This window comes from Mobula birostris, chromosome 7, assembly GCF_030028105.1.
Source record: "Mobula birostris isolate sMobBir1 chromosome 7, sMobBir1.hap1, whole genome shotgun sequence".
NCBI classification, from domain to species: Eukaryota; Metazoa; Chordata; class Chondrichthyes; order Myliobatiformes; family Myliobatidae; genus Mobula; species Mobula birostris.
The window spans coordinates 29,374,935-29,396,403 of record NC_092376.1 but is presented as its reverse complement, the minus strand read 5'-3'; the positions used below and the strand labels follow the sequence as shown (position 1 = coordinate 29,396,403).

At 42.3% G+C, this 21,469-nt stretch overlaps 1 protein-coding gene and 1 long non-coding RNA gene across 4 annotated transcripts in view; one reads left to right on the top strand and one right to left on the bottom strand.

The window, feature by feature from the left end:
• Nucleotides 1-21,469, top strand: part of LOC140200082 (uncharacterized) — a 37,909-nt gene that overhangs the window by 7,160 nt on the left and 9,280 nt on the right. The window contains exons 2-3 of the long non-coding RNA XR_011886555.1: nt 4,535-4,614; nt 7,974-8,056. This is a non-coding gene — a long non-coding RNA (uncharacterized lncRNA). The remainder of the gene's footprint in view (nt 1-4,534; nt 4,615-7,973; nt 8,057-21,469) is intronic.
• Nucleotides 9,190-21,469, bottom strand: part of LOC140200081 (P2Y purinoceptor 2-like) — a 37,163-nt gene continuing 24,883 nt past the window's right edge. Inside the window, exons 1-3 of one of the 3 annotated variants that reach the window (XM_072262826.1) lie at nt 19,824-19,891; nt 17,686-17,777; nt 9,190-11,807 (exon numbers count right to left, since the gene is read on the bottom strand). In XM_072262826.1, the coding sequence (XP_072118927.1) occupies nt 10,651-11,712 (1,062 nt within the window). In that variant the 5' untranslated portion in view covers nt 11,713-11,807; nt 17,686-17,777; nt 19,824-19,891 and the 3' untranslated portion in view covers nt 9,190-10,650. Of the gene's footprint in view, nt 11,808-17,685; nt 17,778-19,823; nt 19,892-21,469 lie in introns of those variants that run through there. The other 2 variants (XM_072262825.1, XM_072262823.1) reach the window with 2 other exon arrangements.

Here is a 21,469-nt window from a genome sequence, read left to right as displayed (position 1 = left end):
CCACAGGAAACAGTTGAGGCCAGTTCATTGGCTATATTTAAGAGGGAGACCCTTGTGGCTAAAGGGATCAGGGAGTATGGAGAGAAGGCAGGTACAGGGTTCTGAGTTGATCAGCCATGATCATACTGAATGGCGGTGCAGGCTTGAAGGGCTGAATGGCCTACTCCTGCACCTATTTTCTATGTTTCTATGTAAATTGAGATGAGGTGAAATTTCCTCATCTGGAGGGTGAATTTGTTCCCACAGAGAGCAGTGGAGGCCAAGTCACTGGGTGAATTTAAGGCAGAGATTGATAGTTTCTTGATTAATGAAGGGTCAAGGGTTATGAGGGAAAGGCATATGAAAGGGTTTGATACAGGATGAGAGTAAGTGAATGTTTGGTGGTCAGCAAGGACTCATTGGGTCGATGGTATGCTTCCACGCTGTATGATTTTATGACTCTCTGACATTCATTTGTCATTGGATGAAGATAGTTTAGTTTTCATAACAATCTTCACACCTTACCCCACCACACCATCAGCAGACAGTCCTCATTAAGCTTTCAATCCAGAATCATCCCACATCGTTAATTGTCAACTAAAAAGTTAATTGCCAAGGGAAAGAAGGACTAAAGTCAGGATTTAAATATTGTTTTCTGATTGTGTTCAAGAGATTTCAAACAACATTCCTCTCACCTACTGAACTGATTACATTTCCCAACAGGTGCATATCTATTTGTAATGCTCTGTTGACTGGCTGTGAATGGATAACTATTCACTATGACAATGAAGTGCTGGATGTTCACAACATTAAAATTATCCAAGCGATATTCAGAATCTCCACAGAGCCGTTTCTTCTAAGTAAAAGTGCTAGTTGTTAGACTACTTTCTGAAATTCTGTTTAAGGTTAAACCATCATTTTGCTTCCAGAGGTTATACTAAACAAAGTCATACTGTACAAAAGTTTGCCAAGATTGCAAGCTATGAACCAAAATGTATAATTGCAGTGAGGATGCATGTAAGGCATGACAGGCTAAGCAGGTGTGATTCAATTCCTTCTGAACTGTTCTAGCAAATCCACTGACAGATCAGGGAACATGATGTTTTCCAGTACATTAAATTCCTGGAACAGCTTGTTATATCTGTGTAGCCTTCTAGCTCCACCATCTCAGCTTGGTGGGAAACTTGGGCTGTTGCAGACAATGTCCATCTGCAGTATGGACTGGTGAGACCTAGTTCATTCAGTGGCAGCTGAATGTAAGAGTGGATTAAAACTCTATCGATAGCTACGTTGGGAACTTCGCTGAGCTCAGTCGGAAGAAAGAGGGGTGATTTAACATTCTACATGGAATGAGCTGCTAATTACCACATTGAAAAGGAATTCGGACAGGGACATAGATTGAAAAGGTTAGGAGAGATACGAGCCAAATGCTAGCAAGTGCATTAACTCAGTTAGACAACTTGGTCAGCATGGGTGAGTTGGACTTCAGCACCTTTTTCATAATGTGTGACTTTATGAATCACACTGCTGAGCTCCAACTTACTCCCACATAATTCTTCTCATCTTTAATGGGTGGAAATACTTCATCACACTCAGAATTAAGCTTCTTATTCAACAGAGCACATTTAAAAAATCTACAACTGAGTTAATCTCATTAGAGGCACTGTTATCTTCCTCTGTATATCGAAATAACAAGAGCCTAACACTTTAATATAGATTGGACATCTTTTCAATCTCTATGTCTGAATGGCAGATCTTTCTCCTGTTGTAAAATCCACCTTTTGAAATAGATGAGATGATATGTTGGATGGTTTCTGCAATGGACAGTCAGTCTCTTCTCTCCCTCCTCACCCTGGGTGATGGTTATAGCCTTCACTCAGAGGACAAAGGAACTGGAAGCAGAAGGCAGCCATTGTTACATTTGTGACAGCTTCATCATTCAATAATATTGTAGCTGATATTTTACATCAGTGCCACTTTCTCATAATTCCCTTCATATCTATATCTTCCTTGAGTCAAGGATTCCAAATAATCACCACTCACTAGGTGAAGAAATTTATCCTTATCCCTGTCCCAAATGGTTGATGCCTTATCCCCACCCCCCCAGCCAAGAAAAACATTAACTCAGCCGCTTAAGAATGATGAATGTTTCAATCAGATCACCTTTCGTCCTTCTAAACTCTAGGAATTATTGGCATAGTTATGGTCATTGAGCACTACAACACAGAAATGGGTCCTTCAGCCCATCTGGTTCATGCCAGCCTTGTCTTCTGCCTAGTTGATAGGTTCCCAACCTTTTATAAGCCATGGACCCCATTAAGCAAGGGGTCCATGGACCCCAGTTTGGGAACCCCTGGCCTAGTCCTATCTAACTCCACCCAGATCATTGCCCACTCATACCCCTCTCATCCGTGTTGCCACCCAAACTTCTCTACAGCTCATTTTCAATGTAATTTATCTATTTATTTATTTTATTATCAATATTTGTTTTGTTTGTATTTGCACAATGTACCTTCTTTTGCACATTGCTTGCTTGTCCGTCTTGATTTCTTTGCTCTACTGTGAATGCCTGCAAGAAAATGAATCTCAGGGTAATTAATATTTTCTGACTTCATACTTGCTTTGATAATAAATTTACTTTGACCTTGACTAAATGTCACAATTAAACTCGCTGGCAGCTCTTTCCACACTAGCACCGCCCTCTGAATGAAGCTCCCCCTCAGATTGCCCATAAATCTTTTTAATCATCTGTCACATCACAAACCAGCCAACCTAGGAATTAATCTGGTGAACCTTCACTGCCCTCCATCAATTGCAATATATCCTTCCTTTGCAGAGAACACAAACCTATATGGTCCCATCATTGATACACAACTCGAGCAAGTACCTGCACTTGCACATTCAAAACCTCTCGCAATAGAGACCATCTTTCTCCCCGCTGTCCCTGTAATTAGACTTCCAATATTTCAAGGACATCCAAGTCTCTCTGAATCCCAACACCTTTCAATCGTTTGCCATCTAAAGGATACTCCACCTTTCTACCAAAGTGGACATTTCACACTTTTCCATATTATAGTCCATGTTCTTACCCATTCACTTAGCCTGGTTTTGTCCGCAGAGATCTCTCTAAGTTCAACTCAAAATTACACTGTCACCTGGCACTCCTCTCCATGAATTACAAGTCTCAAACACCACTCCAAAACCTTGACTATTTACTCAGTGTTTTTATCAGTGCAGTATTGCTCCCACCACCGAGGACTTGCTCTCTGCTCCCTGCTGCCATTAAGAAGAAGGAACAGGAGCCTCAGGACCCACACCACCAGGTTCAGGAACAGTTATTACCCCTCAGCCATCAGGCTCTTGAACCAAAGAGGATAACTTCACCCAACTTCACTTGCCCCATCATTGAAACGTTCCATCAAACAATAGACTCACTTTCAAGGTCTCTTTCATCTCATGTTCTCAATATTTATTGCTTATTTGTTTATTATTATAATTTTTTATTTTTATATTTGAACAGTTTGTTGTCTTTTGCACGCTGGTTGAAACCCCAAGTTGGTGCAGTCTTTCACTGATTCTGTAGTGGTTACTATTCTATAGATTTATTGAGTAGAGTACACGCACAACAAAATGAATTTCAGGGTTGTATATGGTGACATACAGGTACTTTGATAAAAATTTACTTTGAACTTTGAACTTTAAACTTTGAAGGAGTTCACATGAACAATCGGTGCAGCAGGAAACCAGTACATTGTCATCAACTTCTGACACCTTTCCCCTGGCACCTACTTCTCAACTCACCAGTATTAAGAGTTGGCTCCTCAGTATCTACACGACCAGCCACTCTCAAAACCCAATTTGTTTCAATGAGGTGACATCACATTCTTCTGAGCTCCAGTCAGTGTTCATCATCCCATCAATCTAGGAGCTTTACAATACATCACCTCCAAGGTAAGTATATCTTCCTATAAACATGTGGAGTGAAATTCCATCCAGTACTACCAACTGCCCCTACAAATGGAGCAAGCTTTTTTTTAATCCTTAGCTAGCCACCCTCTTCCAACAAATGTCTTTTGCTTCATTGCCTGGCTCCTGTTCTAAGCACTTCCACCAGTCAGGAAAGCTTCCTGGAATTTCAGTCCATTGTTTAGCCCAGTGCCCTCTGATTTTCCAACAGATAAGAATGTTTGGACAAGCTTAGGCTGTTTTCATTGATACTTGAAATGGCACAAATATTAACTTAATCAATCCAATGTTTGGCTAATTCACCTCACCAGGGTGTTTGCTGATAATACTTCTCACTCAATAAGGAGACTATTTCTTCTGCCGTAACATGCAGTTTACAGCAAAACCACGGTGCTCTTTAAATGAGAGCCAAATAAAGGGTGGATAAATAGCTGAATCAGAGGCAATGTGTTAACAGAAGTGGATTGTGGAAACAGAAGCTGGTGTAGATGTAATCAAAACATTTCCTCCCCTTGAACAATTTTCACTAGTATAGAGGAAATGTCACAACTAGAAGTGTGATTTTAACTCAGAACCCTCTGCCTTTCAGCCAAGATGCCTCTTGGAAGAGATTTCACAGACATCATATATCTAGAGGAACACACGCAAAATGCTCAAGGAACTCAGCAGGTCAGTTAGCACCTATAGAAGGGAATAAACAGACAATGTTTCAGGCCGAGACCCTTCACTGGAACCTCTTAAAAGCTCCTGGGGCACGCTGCCAGGGGAAGTGATGGAAGTGGATACATTTAAGAGATGTTTAAACAGACACGTGAACAGGAAGGATATACAGGGTTACTGTTGGCATTAGTAAGACTGGCATCAACAAGGTGGGGAAAGAGCCTGATCACATCCCATACTGTTGTTCTATTTTCTGTGCTGCAGGAGTTCATCAGCACCAGGCAGGAACAATCAATTATCAATTATCAATCATCAGAAAGTCTGTAATTGTGGGAAATCTGAAGCAACACACACAAAATGCTGGAGGAACTCAGCAGGCCGGGTAGCATCTATGGAAATGAATAAACAGTTGGCCTTTCGGGCTGAAACCCTTCTTCAGGACTGTTGGTCAAGACATTCATTCAGAGAAATTATTACAAACATCAGCAGAAGGTGATCTGGAAACTGAATCTTTGAGCTGATATTTTTCAGTTTGAAGACAGTGTTTGCGAAGGTCAGAGAGCTACAAGAGAACCTTAAATGCAGTATGTGCAGTTTTCAGGTGACAGACAATATTTGATTTTGATGGCAAGGAATAACTCATAATAATCTCCTCTTCCCTTGGAGTTTATTTCTGTTGATCAATAATGTGCAGCAATGAAAGCTGATGGAAATGAATTGTGCTAAATGTCACCGCTCTGGTGTAGTGATGAATGGTCACATGATCTTTCTGTCTAATCCGCCTGTGTCAGCAGTAACAGCAATTGGAAGCTATTTGTGAGGCTGGAGAAAGGGCTGGTGATCAGTTATTGACCTGCTGCCTCATCAGACTACTCAGGGAAAGTGTCCGTGATATCACAGTGTGCTGCAGCCATACTTTATTCTCCATGGTGTCACAAACATGAATTATCTGTGTGCTTATAAAATTGATTGATAATTAACCACTGACCCAAAGTTATGAGTTATGACAAATGCAGCACAGAAACGGATAGGCTTATGTGAGACCCCAAGTCAGAAAATGCAAAGGAAGCGTTGGAGTGAAATTTAAAGGGAAACTAGAACAATTTTTCAATCTCCCCTGACTGCATGGCATCAATGGATTTGATTATTGCTAAAATTATAGCTTTGTTTAAAAATGATGAAAGGACTCCCCTACCTGGAAAAGAAGTCTATGATCATTAACCTTTCTATGCACTCACCCCACCATGATTTTATATATCTCTATAAGTTCACACTGAGCCTCCTGTGTTGTGGAGAAAAAGACCCCAGCTGTCCAGTCTCTTCTTAGAACTTAAGCCCTCCGGTTTCAGTAACATCCTTACTGCACCCCCTTCCAGCTTAAAATCATCCTTCCTATCGCCAGGCAACCAGATCTACACACAATGTTGGAGTCTCACCATCTTGTACAGCTGGACCAAAATGGGTTCTTTATACATTGTATAGAAACGTGGTGTGGTTTTTTACAGCAACCAGCCAGGAACTGGAAGTGAAGTACTATCGTCCCCCAGTTCCATAGAACCAGTGGCTGGAAGACTCCAACACATTTGTGTCCTTTGTTCAGATGAATGCCCAGGTGACCTGTGGTCAGAACATCTAGTGGCTTCTCCCTAAGGCAACATCGTTTAACTGGGCAGCTCTGGCATTGCTCTCTCTAGAGACATCCAGTATTTCGGGCACCTTTTGATACTTCTGCAGGCAGCAGCCGCACCTCCTCTGCCACATCGCTCTACCCTAAGATATCGAGATATTGGTCATAGCTTGAATCTGCATACCAATTAACATTAGATCCAGAATCTAGCAAATTGTTGCATATATTGTTGGTGGTTGGCATCCATCTGTCTCGAAGGACAATGGGTGATGATCACCATCACAAGCCTCAGCAGAAAGTATGGAGATCCTGATATGTATATACCACAGCATTACAAAAAACAATAAATTGCCATGTGAAAGGCTGCCTTCTGAGTGTCTGCAATAAATAAATTGGGAATTGAAGTTTGAAAAGAACTCCTTCAATTCAATGTGTACCCTGAAATAACTGGGTGCTATAATTAACAAATATGACTCATATTAGAAATCATTACAAAATGTTTTATTAAACAGTTCTTCATACAAAAATGTCATAAAACTCCACTGATTGTAATGGAAAAATAAAAAGAGGTGGCTTGCTGTGCGATGATGAACTATAGTATCATGAGTTACATTTATATACAGTAGGATACATTGCAAAGGTGGAAAGCCACTTTATAAATGCATGCATCAAAGCCAATATTAGCACAATGCAATGCTTCAGGCTAGGTTTAAAATGTATCACAGAATAATGGGAAGTGGATTCTAAGCAACCAGTTCATTGCCCAGTGATTCACCATCAGTACCCAAATTCAAATGTTTCCTCACAGACCGAGTCCCCAAAGCCACTTCACCCTTACTGCAACATTACCAAGAACAAAATTTTGGAAAGGTATGGAAAATGTACGTATCTCCTCGGTCACCAAATTCAATTTGTTTCCCTCAGCATCCAACACAGTACACCCAAATCCAAGTGACAATAAGCACTGCATGTAAAACCAACAGTACATGAAGTATTTGGACTGATACCAAGGAAGGACTGAAACAGTCTGCAGCCTCCAGCACAAAATCAGCTGTCATCAACTTCAAACTAGACAATACGTCACAAATGTTGTTTTCAATCTTATGGCTTTTGATTCTTCATTCTCATGCCTTACACTTTATTTTTATTGCATCTTAACCAATATGACGTCTGGAGGATATACTTCTACCTAAAGAAATGGTGAACACTGGAATTTCCCTGCATTGAATAATGAGCTTGTAATATGCATCCTAATATGCAAGACATACCTCCATGTCAATGTGACACTAATCACCTTTTGTATGTTTTGTGACCTTGAAGATCAAGCATTGGACCAGCATCTTCATTTTGTGATGCAGGCTTCAGTGTGATTTGCAAATGGCCATGGAGATGCACTATATACGAGTGACCTCTCCTTTACTACTGAGTGGGATTCTGGTGTCAGTTCACAGTGGAATCCTTCATAGTACTACTGGCACTAACAGCACTCATGGTTAGTGAAAGCACTGTCCTTTATTGTTCCAGTGTCGATTACAAATCAAAATACATCAATGCTACTGATAAACAGACATATTTTCATTTATAATTGTTTGGTTGTCACTTACATGCATCTTCAAATGTGAAGCATCAGCCCCCTTTTAACTAACAAAATTCAACAGCACTTACCACACTAGAGACCGAATGCTAGAGGGGTCTCTCTTAACAATGACATTTCAAAAGATCTACTCTCCTCATTTTTCAGATTGCTTTATTCTTTAAGAGGATTGAGAATTAGTGGCAAAGCCAGCATTTCTACCCATCTTGATTTGCCTTTCTGGAGATATGGTGAGTTACTTTCTTGAACATCTGCAGTCCAGTTTGAACCAGTGTCTTGATTTTCTTGTGTTTTTTTAATAACTTTTGAAGATACCTGTCTTAATAACTTTAATATTCGTTTCTGGGTTAGATGAATCAATCTTTCTGAATTTTGCATAGGAGAATAATGTCAAAGGGAGTACTTACAAAAATTTCTAGAACAAACTCAAAATATTATTAACTTACATCTTCAGCTTTTATAAAACTCTCGAATGACTTCACTATTTATATAATAGCAGATTTAAAACTTTTTGCCAACTTGATACAGCACATGAACAATTTCTGTTTCAGAACAAAAATATTAAAATATAAACAAAAACTATGTGACCCTATTGTTCAATATTTTTTACTTAACAGTATAAATGAAGATTTGTTGGAATTAAATAAGTATAGATTAGATGAGCAGTGGAAAAAGCTGTTTGATTATTGGAACTGATTCAGGTCATAAATGTAGAAATGTCGAAACAAAGTCTATTTAAGGGTATGAGGGAGAATGGAACAAACATGAACCAGCTCAGGTGAAGTGATACAGGCTTCAATGTGATTTGTGGACCTGAGGTTGTACAGTATGTAAAGAGCTCTAATGGTCTGTAAGAGAATGAACTGGTGTAAGAGATCCTATCCCATATTTCAACTCATAATAAAGCTAATTCGTCCATAGGGTACATGCTGGCAACCAGGGAAGCAGTTCTGTTAATCCTGCACCCCTTCTGATTGGTGCTGAGGAAGCATTCTGGGCCCATAACACAAAGGTTAATGGATCAAGCCGTCCTATAACTGGTATAGATTAGACGAGACCTGGGGCAGATCAGACAACGGCAGGACAGACTTGAGGGGCCAAGTGGCCTATTCCTGCACCCATCTCCTCATTTTGTCATTTACTCTTTATTTCACTGCAGGTCACAGTAAGCCGAGAAAAAAGACACAAGAGACTACAGTTGCAACACACACAAATACTGGAGGAACTCAGCAGGCTAGGCAGCATCTGTGGAAAAGAGCAGAGTCGACATTTCGGGCTTAGACCTTTCAGCAGATGTCTCAGCCTGAAATGTCAGCTCCACTCTTTTCCATAGATGCTGCTTGGCCTGCTGAGTTCCTCCAGCATTTTGTATGTGTTGCTCTGGATTTCCAGCATCTGCAGATTTTCTCTTGTTTGTAGCTGTATACAGCTTATTCTGTCTTAAGTACAAAATCAAGGTAAGGTAACAACCAATGGGAATTTTTAAAGATCAGAAAATGTGCAAAAACGTGCAGAATTAAAATTATTTTAAATCTCTTCATGTTCACGTTTAATATTGACACAATTGGTAGCACCACAGTTTTCAAAATGGCCAGCTCTAAGACAGGAATTTTCCAGCTGTTTTAAAAGCCTTAAAATTCAAATGATGTCAAGAAACTCAAATATATTTGCATGAATTTCTATCTGCAGCTATTTTGCTGTTCGGTTTAACTCTTTTGAATAATTAAAATCGCAGAGGACATTAATCCTTTAAAATATCTCTGATGACAGGCAAAGGTTAAAAAAGCTGTTCAATGTCAGAACTGCGATTGCAGCTGAATGCATCAATCAATCTGTGCACAAGTTGTGTGAGGCAAGATACATTCAACACAGGAATAGTACAGCACTATTTATTTAAGCTGAAATTTGATCCTGGGAAAAATTTTGCTTTGTTTATCTAACCCAAATTTGAAAGAGATTAGACTTTTTGAAGGTGAAATTATTCCCAGAAGTCCTTGAGAGTCCATTTGTTGCATTTCCCTTGCCTGCAGCAAACAGGTGCGACTCTGGATTAGCATAAATACTTTCCAGTGACATGAATATTTATGAAGCAGCAAGTGAAAAGGGTAAGGGAAATTACAAATTGTAGTTTAGAAATAGATGAGCCAAGTGTCCACCCTATTTCCGGATACTTTTATGATACTCGGTGACAATTTGTCTATTTGCAGGCCATACAATTCCAGATGATGCCATTCAGTAAGCACAGGGGTCCTGGTGGCTCTTGGCAATTCTGGATCAGAAAAAGACCGGCAGGGTCCCATGCTGAGCCAATAAAGTCAGGCCTAAGAGGAGGGAGGGATGATCCTGAGTTGGCCAACCATGGTTCAGGATTCATTTTGGAGTCTGGGGAGAGCACAGATCCTCCTCCTGACTTTGCCAACAATTAAAAAATAAACGTAAGTTTGCATTTTGAGCAGTCATCAATGGTCTTTTATTGGCCCTGTCCAGTACTAATCTGTGGGGCATGTGTGGTAAACACTCCACATATTTGCACCTAAACACTGCATCTGTGATCCTACAACCATCGTAGGAACAACTTAATTTTTAACTTAATAATAATTTTAATTGTGGCACAATTAAAGCAGCCTCTCGCGTATTCCTCGTCCGGTGACTTTCTCGCTCACCAGCCCATGTGAAAATTTAAAGTCAGAACTTAATTTCGCTGGGGCATCCTGTGTGTTCGTCAGTGATATTAGATTGGAATTAGATATTCAACTGCAAGCTACCATATCTACTCAGCTTTAAATTTCTCCCCTTTAAAACAAGCTTGCAATACCAAATACCTTTAGACACCATCACTACTTCCACCAGTACCTTGCTTTATTTCCTCAAGTCGGATCTCAGTGGAATAAACAGAGCATGTAACATCCATTCCACTGATTGTTTTCTGGGCTGAAGGGTGATTGTGCTTTTTCTCCACACCATGGCCTTTACGTGCCAGCTTACTCCGGTATGTCTGTCCAGCCAGAACATAAAGTATTGGATCAAGGCAACTATTTGCACTTGCCAGGGGCCTGGTTAGTTTGTAGGCCAGGTTGACCGCATCGAGAGTCCTGCAGCTGACATGAAGGCTTCTGGAGGAGTAATAAATGGACCGTGTGATGTGGAAAGGCAAGAAGCACAAGACAAATACTGTGAGCACAGTAATAATCATCTTGATTGATTTTTTCTGGGATCTGGCATACTCTGGCCGAATGTCATTGGGTCGGAGGAGTTTCTTGGCTGTGATTCCATAGCAGATCATAACCACCATGAACGGGCCACAAAAAAGCAATACCAGTTGTACCGCACTGTAAATCACAAACTTATTGAAGTTTTTTTGGTTTGAAGTATCATAACAAATGGTGGTGTTACCAGCATTTTCAGTATTAACAAATCCAAATATAGGTGCCTGAAATATTATCACCACAGCCCAGATAACAATGCATACTATCCGGGTATACCGTAGGTTGGACCATCTCAATGATTGCATTGGAAAGCAAACACCAAGAAATCTATGGACGCTCATGCAGGTGAGGAAAAGAATACTGCAGTACAGGTTGGTATAAAACAGGAATCGGACAATTTTACACAAAGCTGCCCCAAAAGGCCAGTCATTGTGTCTAGCATAATAATAGATCAAAAGAGGCAAAGAGATATCATACATGATGTCTGAGAGAGCGAGGTTGAACATATAGGTGGTCGTAATGTTCCATGGTCTCATCCGAAATACAAAGACCCATATCGCAAGAGCATTGAGGACAAGCCCTACCACAAACACAATGCCGTAAGACACAGGGAGGAGAATATATTTAAAATCTTCTTTAAAAGTACAATTATGTGAATTTCCCTCGTAAGGTTCAGTCATGTTCACGTCACAAAACCAGGACGGAAGAACCAAATGTGAATTTACTGCTTTGAGCAGAACAGCTCCAACTTCATTTCTGATCCTTCTCTTGGTCCCTGAAACAACAAGGAAAGATTTTTGATTTAAAGAAAAGGAGTTAGCCAACAACAAGAAGCTTGATCAATATTTTTGTTGGTATTTAACCTCAAAAAGTGTTGCAACATCAGGGATTAATCAAAAGCAGTAAAATGTGTTGTTTTGTGGTAGTCCTATAGTGTAAGACATAAAAATTACTATAGAAATGGTGTTTGAGCTTACTGCATACAAGACTCCAACCAGAGTATGTCATACGTGCTCTTTTTCCCATTTGGCAGCTTCTTATTCTTGCTTGTGGCATTAGGGAAAATACCGAAAAGAAATCAGGATACTAAGGAGGAAGTAGGTCTGCTCAAACACAAAGGAAGGAACTATAATTATAAGAGGTACAGATAGGGTAATAAGAACAGAATCTTCTCCCCTGGGTAGAATTGTCAAACACCAGAGGACATGTTTGAAGGCTGGTGCAGTGGGGGCGAGGGAGTTTAAAGACACCAGAAGGGTCAAGATTTTAGGCAGAGCGTGGTAGTGAAAGGGTTACCAGGGGTAACCGTGGATGCAGGCAGTTTGGTAGAATTTAAGAGGCTTTCAGATAGACACGTGAACATGAAGGGAATGGAGGGATGTGGAGGAGGACACTTAGGTTAAATTGGCATCAAGGTTGGCAAAACATCATGGACTGCTCTACTCTATGTTCTAACATGACTTATAACCATATAATCATATAACAATTACAGCACAGAAACAGGCCATCTCGGCCCTTCTAGTCCATGCCGAACTCTTACTCTCAGTTAGTCCCACTGACCTGCACTCAGCCCATGACCCTCCATTCCTTTCCTGTCCATATATCTATCCAATTTAACTTTAAATGACAACATCGAATTTGCCTCAACCACTTCTGCTGGAAGCTCGTTCCACACAGCTACCACTCTCTGAGTAAAGAAGTTCCCCCTCATGTTACCCCTAAACTTTTGCCATTTAACTCTCAACACATGTCCTCTTGTTTGAATCTCCCCTACTCTCAATGGAAAAAGTATATCCACGTCAACTCTATCTATCCCCCTCATAATTTTAAATACCTCTATCAAGTCCCCCCTCAACCTTCTACGCTCCAAAGAATAAAGACCCAACTTGTTTAACCTTTCTCTGTAACTTAGGTGATGAAACCCAGGTAACAGTCTAGTAAATCTTCTCTGTACTCTATTTTGTTGACATCTTTCCTATAATTCGGTGACCAGAACTGTACACAATACTCCAAATTTGGCCTCACCAATGCCTTGTACAATTTCAACATTACATCCCAACTCCTATACTCAATCCTCTGATTTATAAAGGCCAGCATACCAAAAGCGTTCTTCACCACCCTATCCACATGAGATTCCACCTTCAGGGAACTATGCACCATTATTCCTAGATCTTTCTGTTCTACTGCATTATTCAATGCCCTACCATTTACCATGTATGTCCTATTTTGATTAGTCCTACCAAAATGTAGCACCTCACATTTATCAGCATTAAACTCCATCTGCCATCTTTCAGCCCACTCTTCTAACTGGCCTAAATCTCTCTGCAAGCTTTGAAAACCTACTTCATTATCCAGAACTCCACCTATCTTAGTATCATCTGCGTACTTACTAATCCAATTTACCACCCCATTATCCAGATCATTAATGTATATGACAAACAACATTGGACCCAGTACAGATCCCTGAGGCACACCACTAGTCACCAGCCTCCGATCTGACAAACAGTTATCCACCACTACTCTCCAGCGTCTCCCATCCAGCCACTGTTGAATCCATTTTACTACTTCAATACAAATACCTAACGATTGAACCTTCCTAACTAACCTTCCATGTGGAACCTTGTCAAAGGCCTTACTGAAATCCATACAGACAACATCCACCACTTTACCCTCGTCAACTTTCCTAGTAACCTCTTCAAAAAATTCAATAAGATCTGTCAAACATGACCTTCCACGCACAAATCCATGTTGACTGTTCCTAATCAGACCCTGTCTATCCAGATAATTATATATACCATCTCTAAGAATACTTTCCATCAATTTACACGCCACTGACATCAAACTCACAGGCCGATAATTGCTAGGTTTACTCTTAGAACACTTTTTAAACAATGGTATAATGAGCAATACGCCAATCCTCCGGCACCATCCCTGTTTCTAATGACATTTGAAATATTTCTGTCAGAGCCCCTGCTATTTCCACACTAACTTCCCTCAAGGTCCTAGGGAATATCCTGTCAGGGCCCGGAGACTTATCCACTTTTATATTCCTTAAAAGCACCAGTACTTCCTCTTCTTTAATCATCATAGTTTCCATAACTTCCCTACCTGTTTCCCTTATCTTACACAGTGCAATATCCTTCTCCTCAGTGAATACCAAAGAAAAGAAATTGTTCAGAATCTCTCCCATCTCTTTTGGCTCCGCACATAGCTATCCACTTTGATTCTCTAAGGGAGCAATTTTATCCCTCACTATCCTTTTGCTATTAATATAACTGTAGAAACCCTTGGGATTTATTTTCACCTTACTTGCCAAAGCAACCTCTTATCTTCTTTTAAGCTTTTCTTTCTTTCTTTTTCAATCATTTTATTAATTTCATAGAATGAAAACATAACAAAGCAAAAATACAAGTAGTAGGAGATACATTTTTACATTTAAAATGAGTAATTGTAAAACCAAATAGTAAAAATTAACAAAACTCCCAATCGTGCAGAATAATAGTGAATAATACAAAGCAAAAAAAAATCTTTCTTAAGATTCTTTTTACATTCTTTATATTCCTCGAGCACCTCACTTACTCCATGCTGCCTATATTTATTGTAGATATCTCTCTTATTCCGAACCAAGTTTCCAATATCCCTTGAAAACCAGGGCTCTCTCAAACTTTTAACTTTTCCTTTCAACCTAACAGGAACATAAAGATTCTGTACCCTCAAAATTTCACCTTTAAATGACCTCCATTTCTCTATTACATCCCTCCCATAAATCAAATTGTCCCAATCCACTCCTTCTAAATCCTTTCGCATCTCCTCAAAGTTAGCCTTTCTCCAATCAAAAATCTTAACCCTGGGTCCAGACCTATCCTTCTCCATAATTATATTGAAACTAATAGCATTGTGATCACTGGACCCAAAGTGCTCCCCAACACAAACCTCCATCACCTGACCTATCTCATTCCCTAACAGGAGATCCAACACTGCCCCTTCTCTAGTTGGTACCTCTATGTATTGCTGCAAAAAACTATCCTGCACACATTTTACAAACTCCAAACCATCCAGTCCTTTTACAGTATGGGCTTCCCAGTCAATGTGTGGAAAATTAAAATCTCCCACAATCACAACCTTGTGCTTAGTACAAATATCTGCTATCTCCTTACAAATTCGCTCCTCCAATTCTCGCTCCCCATTTTGTGGTCTATAATACACCCCCATAAGTGTTACTACACCTTTCCCATTCCTCAATTCCACCCAAATAGCCTCCCTAGATGAGCCCTCTAATCTATCCTGCCAGAGCAACGCTGTAATATTTCCTCTGACAAGCAATGCAACACCTCCCCCTCTTGTCCCTCCGATTCTATCACACCTGAAGCAATTAAATCCAGGAATATTTAGTTGCCAATCACACCCCTCCTGTAACCATGTTTCACTAATAGCTACCAAATCATACTTCCAGGTATCAATCCATGCTTTAAGCTCATCCATCTTTCTTATAATGCTCCTAGCATTAAAATACATGCATTTAAGAAATTTTCCACCTCTTACTCTCTGTTTATCACTAATGGTGCAAACAACTTTACTGTTTTCTTTTTCTTCCTTCTCTCCTACATCTGTTCCTACACTCTGGTTCCCCTCCCCTCTTGTATCCAGTTTAAATCCACCGGAGCCTCTCTAGCAAACCTACCTGCAAGAATATTTGTCCCCCTCCAGTTCAGATGTAACCCGTCCCGCCAGAACAGGTCCCACCTTCCCTGGAAAACTGCCGAATTATCTATAAATCTGAAGCCCTCCCTCCTGCACCATGACTTCAGCCACGTGTTGATCTGCGCTATCTTACTATTTCTTGCCAACTTTTATACTGAACAGCCCAACAGAAGAAGGTGAATATCAATGTGAAGTACTCATTTAGTACCTCGCCCACTTCAGATCCTTGCATAAATTCTCTTCTTTGTTCTTGAGTGGTCCTACACTCCCCCTTTTGTTTCTAAATTATGTATAAAATACCTTAGGATTCTCCTTAACTACACTCACCAAGGATATTCCCCCTTTTAGCCTACTTATGTTTTTATCTTGTCCCCTTTATATTCCTTAAGGCTTCTGTCCAATTTGAGCTTCCTAAACCTTAACATGAGCTGCTTGTTCTTTTTGACTAAGTTGGAATATCTCTTGTCATCCAAGATTCCCCAACCTTGCTGTCCTCAATTTTCTTCCTCACAGGAACATATTGGTCATGAATTCTGACCAGATGACATTAAATAACTCCCAGTTGTACAATGTGGACTTACCCAATAATATTCATTTCCCAGATAATACTGTGATAATTGGCCGTCCTCAATTAAACACTTTCCCCAAAGTTCAGTCTTACCCTTAGCCATAAAATCAAAACTTACAGAGTTATGATCACTGTTGCCAAAATATTCTCTATTAAAGCTTCAATCGTCTAGCTAGGTTCATTTCCCATCATGAGGTCTAATATAGGCCCTTCCCTAGTTAGACTATCTACATATTGTTTGAAGAAACCATCCTAGATGCATCTAACAAACTCTACCCCATCTTTTTCCCACAAGGGGCTTACCTTGTACTAAAGAAATCCCAATCATTACAGGGGAAATTAAATTCACTCACTTCAACAAACTAGTTGATTTACATCTTTCCTATATATCTGTTCTTCAATGTCTCACTGGCTATTTTGGAGATCTATTTTTGAATCTTGTCATAGCAATTGTAGTTAGCTGGTATGTAAAGGCATCAGCACTGGGCTTTGAGGTGAATGGTTGTGAGTTCAAATCCAGCAGGCTCCCTGCATGGTTTCCATCCCTGCCTTGTAAAAATCAGTCAAATGTTATGGAAATAGCAAAAATGCTGCCCAATGCACCACAAGACATGAAAAGGAACAACAACTTTACCTTTATTGGCTCACTGGATGAGCCCTCTAGGATGTCCTCTCTAAGTACCCGATCAGTTGTGCAGCTCCCCCAGCAAACTTACATTCCTCTCTACCACATCTGACACATCTAAATCCTGAAACATAGAGCTGCCAGCCCTGCCCTTCCCTCAGCCAATGGCAAGAACATCATAGTTCCATGCAATAATCCAAGCTCCAGGCTCACTTGCCTTACCCTTAATATTCCTTCATTGAAATATCTACTCTTCAGTCCATCAGTCCCACTAGGTTCACTAATCTGGCCCTACCTAATATTCCTAAAAGATTTACCTGACCTAATCTCTCACTTTCCTTCAATCCTGCTGCTTTCAGACCTATTGCTCTGGTTTTCATCCACTGCTATGCTCGTTTAAAGCCCCCACATCTCAAAGATGTGCTCAAATAAAGATGGGTTAAATAACCATTGTAAATTACTCATCATGTGATCGGATGGAGGTGGGGTTGTCAATGGGAATGTTAGGAGAATAGGTTAGAGTGAAATTGCCAGTGGAATGGGATTGCTCTGCAACCTGGCATAGATTCAATGGGCTGAAGTAGTCTCCAATTGAAGTAGTAAGGAGATTTAAAAATATGGGTGTTTATTATATTTGAGACTGAGATAGGGGTACAGCTCGGCTTGGTTCATTATGTTGCTTTTTTTTTCATCTTGGAGTGGATGACCCATCCCATCCTGCCAGGCATGTTTTCCTGCTCCATATTTCACAACCCCTACATTTCTTGTCCAGGAGACACAAGAGATTGCAGATGCCAGAATCTTCAGCAACAAGCAATTGGCCGGAGGAACTTCAGCAGGTCAGGCACTACCTACAGGAGAAAAGGAATTGTCAGCAACACGCACAGAACACTGTAGGAATTCAGCAGGTCAGACAGCATCTATGGAAAAGAGTTTTGGGCCAAGACCCTTCGTCAGGACCAAAAGGAATTGTTGATGTTTCATGTCAAAACACTGCATCAGGACCTATTCTTTACATGCTTACCTTTATTTCAAAGTTCAAAGTAAATTTATTGTCAAAGTACAGAAGTGTCACCATATACAACCCTGAGACTCATTTATTTTGTTTTACTGAGATACAGTGCAGAATAGGCTTTTCCAGCCCTTCGAGCTGCACTGCCCAGCAATCTCCCAATTTAATCCTAACCTAATCACAGGACAATTTATAATGACCAACTAACCTACTAACCGTCAAGTCTTTGGACTGTGGGAGGAAACTGGAGCACCTGGAGGAAAACCACATGGTAATGGGGAGAGCACACAAACTCCTTACAGACAGCAACTGGAATTGAAGCTGGGTCGCTTATACTGTGAAGCCTTGTGCTAACCACTACACTACACTACCCTGCCAGCCCATTGCATTATTTTGGATTATTTTCTTGTCAATAGTCTATTACAGAATAATGACCATAATAGAATCAATGTAGAACCTCACCAACTTGGGACTCACTCTCTAACTTCTCTTATTCACTTGTTAACTAGAAAACCTTGTTTACAAGTTATCACCAGCATCACCCCAGTTCTACCCGATCAGAAACATGCTGTTCCTCCTTCCTTCATCCTCCCTCCAGCTTCATAAACTTCTTCTGTCTCCTTCCTAGTTCTGATAAAGGGCCTTTGACCTGAAATATTAGCTCTGTTTCTCATTCCACACACGTGGTCAAACCCGCTAAGTATTTTTAGCATTTTTTCCTGTTTTTATCTGAGAAGGATATAGTTCTGGACACTGATGGAGTAAAAGATTATGGGGGATCTGACAGGATTCTGGGCTTCAGTCAGGCAGTGTCTGCCATGATTTTGTAAGGCAGACCAAACACAACAGGCCAAATCGCCTTCCCTTCCACACACTGGTGCCCCCACACACTATGTGTCAAGCCCACTGCCGTATACTCCGCTCAATACTGACTACTCGGCCAAACAACTGAGTAATCACACAGTCAAGTTCACCGATGACACAACAGTAGTGGGGCTCATCACCAACAACGATGAAACGGCCAACAGAGAGGAGTTGAAACAGCTGGAAGCCTGGTGCCAGAAAAATAACCCCTTCTACAATGTCAACAATATAAAGATGGTTATCGACCAGGAAAACACACACCACTCACACTCCTCTTGATATCGGCGACATAGCACTTGAAACAGTTTCAAACTCCTGGCAATGCATATCTCAGACAGCCTCTCATGGTCCCAGAACACATCCTACACAACCAAGGGTGCCCATGACTTTTGGACAGTACTACATTTGTCAACGTGGTGCAAGTCTGTAAATCTGTTGGGAGCAAAGGATGTTGGGAATGGGAGGGTGGAGTGCCAGAGGAGGGATGTGGTACAGGTGGCAGGGATGGCGTGCCAGGGCAGGAAGTGACCCGGGTACAGACGCACCCAGCACTGAGACACCAGGTGAGGTCATCTGATTCCAAACAATTTGTTTATTGATCATTAGAGACTGCCTCTATGGTACTTCCCACTTCCTCCCATCTCCCTTCCCCTTTTCGAGACCATGATTCCCCTCTTCCTGCCCCCTACCCTCTCTCAGACCACAACAGAGACATAAATCAGAATCAGGTTTATCATTACTCACATATGTCATGAAATTTGTTTTCTTTTGTAGCAGCAGTACAGTGCAATACATAAAATTACTACAATACTCTGCTAATGTCTTAGTGCTGTATAAAAACCTTTATAATACTGATGCAAATGTAAATAATATTCTGATGATGTGGTATTTAAAAACAGTCTACCTAAACAGTAACTTTCAAATCAATTAATAATTACAGGTAATTTCTAATCTCCATATTCCTGAACCAATTTTCTCATCACAACTCACAGGAAAAGTAAATTTACAAAACATAACATACAAGGAAAACAGAACCAGATCTCAGATTCATATGAAACTTAAATTCTTCAGTTCTTAATTGCAAAGCCATGGACTGACATATTCAAACAATTATAACTTCCAGGGCAGTGTATTTCTCAGTAATGGCCACTGTTAAACATGAACTGTCTGCGGCTTGGTAGAGGGGGAGGGGGGGGGGGAAGAGAGGGAGAGAGAGAGGGGGAGGGAGAGAGAGAGAGAGAGGGAGAAGGGGGAGAGAGAGAGGGGGGGAGAAAGAAGGGAAAAGAGAGAAGGAAGGGAAAAAGGGAAGGGGGAGAGAGAGAAGGGGAGAGAGAGAAGGGGGAGAGAGAGAGAAGGGGAGAGAGAGAAGGGGGAGAGAGAGAGAAGGGAGAGAGAGAGAGAGAGAGAGAAGGGGGAGAGAGAGAGAAGGGGAGGGAGAGAGAAGGGGAGGGAGAGAGAAGGGGGAGGGAGAGAGAAGGGGGAGGGAGAGAGAAGGGGGAGGGAGAGAGAAGGGGGAGGGAGAGAGAAGGGGGAGGGAGAGAGAAGGGGGAGGGAGAGAGAAGGGGGAGGGAGAGAGAAGGGGAGGGAGAGAGAAGGGGGAGGGAGAGAGAAGGGGGAGGGAGAGAGAAGGGGGAGAGAGAGAAGGGGGAGAGAGAGAAGGGGGAGAGAGAGAAGGGGGAGAGAGAGGGGGGGGAGAGAGAGGGGGGGGATAGAGAGGGGGGAGAGAGAGGGGGGGAGAGAGGGGGGGGAGAGAGGGGGGGGAGAGAGAGGGGGGGAGAGAGGGGGGGGAGAGAGGGGGGGGAGAGAGGGGGGGGAGAGGGGGGGGAGAGGGGGGGGAGAGAGGGGGGGAGAGAGGGGGGGAGAGAGGGGGGAGAGAGGGGGGGAGAGAGGGGGGGAGAGAGGGGGGGAGAGAGAGAGGGGGGAGAGAGAGAGGGGGGAGAGAGAGAGGGGGGAGAGAGAGAGGGGGGAGAGAGAGAGGGGGGAGAGAGAGAGGGGGGAGAGAGAGGGGGGAGAGAGAGAGGGGGGAGAGAGAGGGGGAGAGAGAGGGGGGAGAGAGGGGGGGAGAGAGGGGGGGAGAGGGGGGAGAGAGGGGGGGGGAGAGGGGGGGGAGAGAGGGGGGGGAGAGAGGGGGGAGAGAGGGGGGGAGAGAGAGGGGGGAGAGAGAGGGGGGGAGAGAGGGGGGGAGAGAGGGGGGGAGAGAGGGGGGGAGAGAGAGGGGGAGAGAGAGGGGGAGAGAGAGGGGGAGAGAGAGGGGGAGAGAGAGGGGGAGAGAGAGGGGGAGAGAGAAGGGAGAGAGAGGGAGAGAGAGAAGGGAAAGAGAGAGGGAGAGAAGGGAAAGAGAGAGGAGGGAGAGAGAGAGGGAGAGAAGGGAGAGAGAGAGGGAGAGAAGGGAGAGAGAGAGGGAGAGAAGGGAGAGAGAGAGAGAGAGGGGGGGAGAGAAGGGGGGAGAGGGAGAAGGGGGAGAGAGGGGGGGGTGGGGGGGGGAGAGGGGGGGGAGAGGGGGGAGAGTGGGGGTGAGAGGGGGGGTGAGAGGGGGGGGAGTGGGGGGGGAGAGTGGGGGGGGTGAGTGGGGGGGGGAGTGGGGGGGGGAGAGAGGGGGGTGGGGAGAGAGGGGGGTGAGAGAGGGGGTGAGGAGAGTGGGGGAGAGAGAGGGGGGGAGAGAGGGGG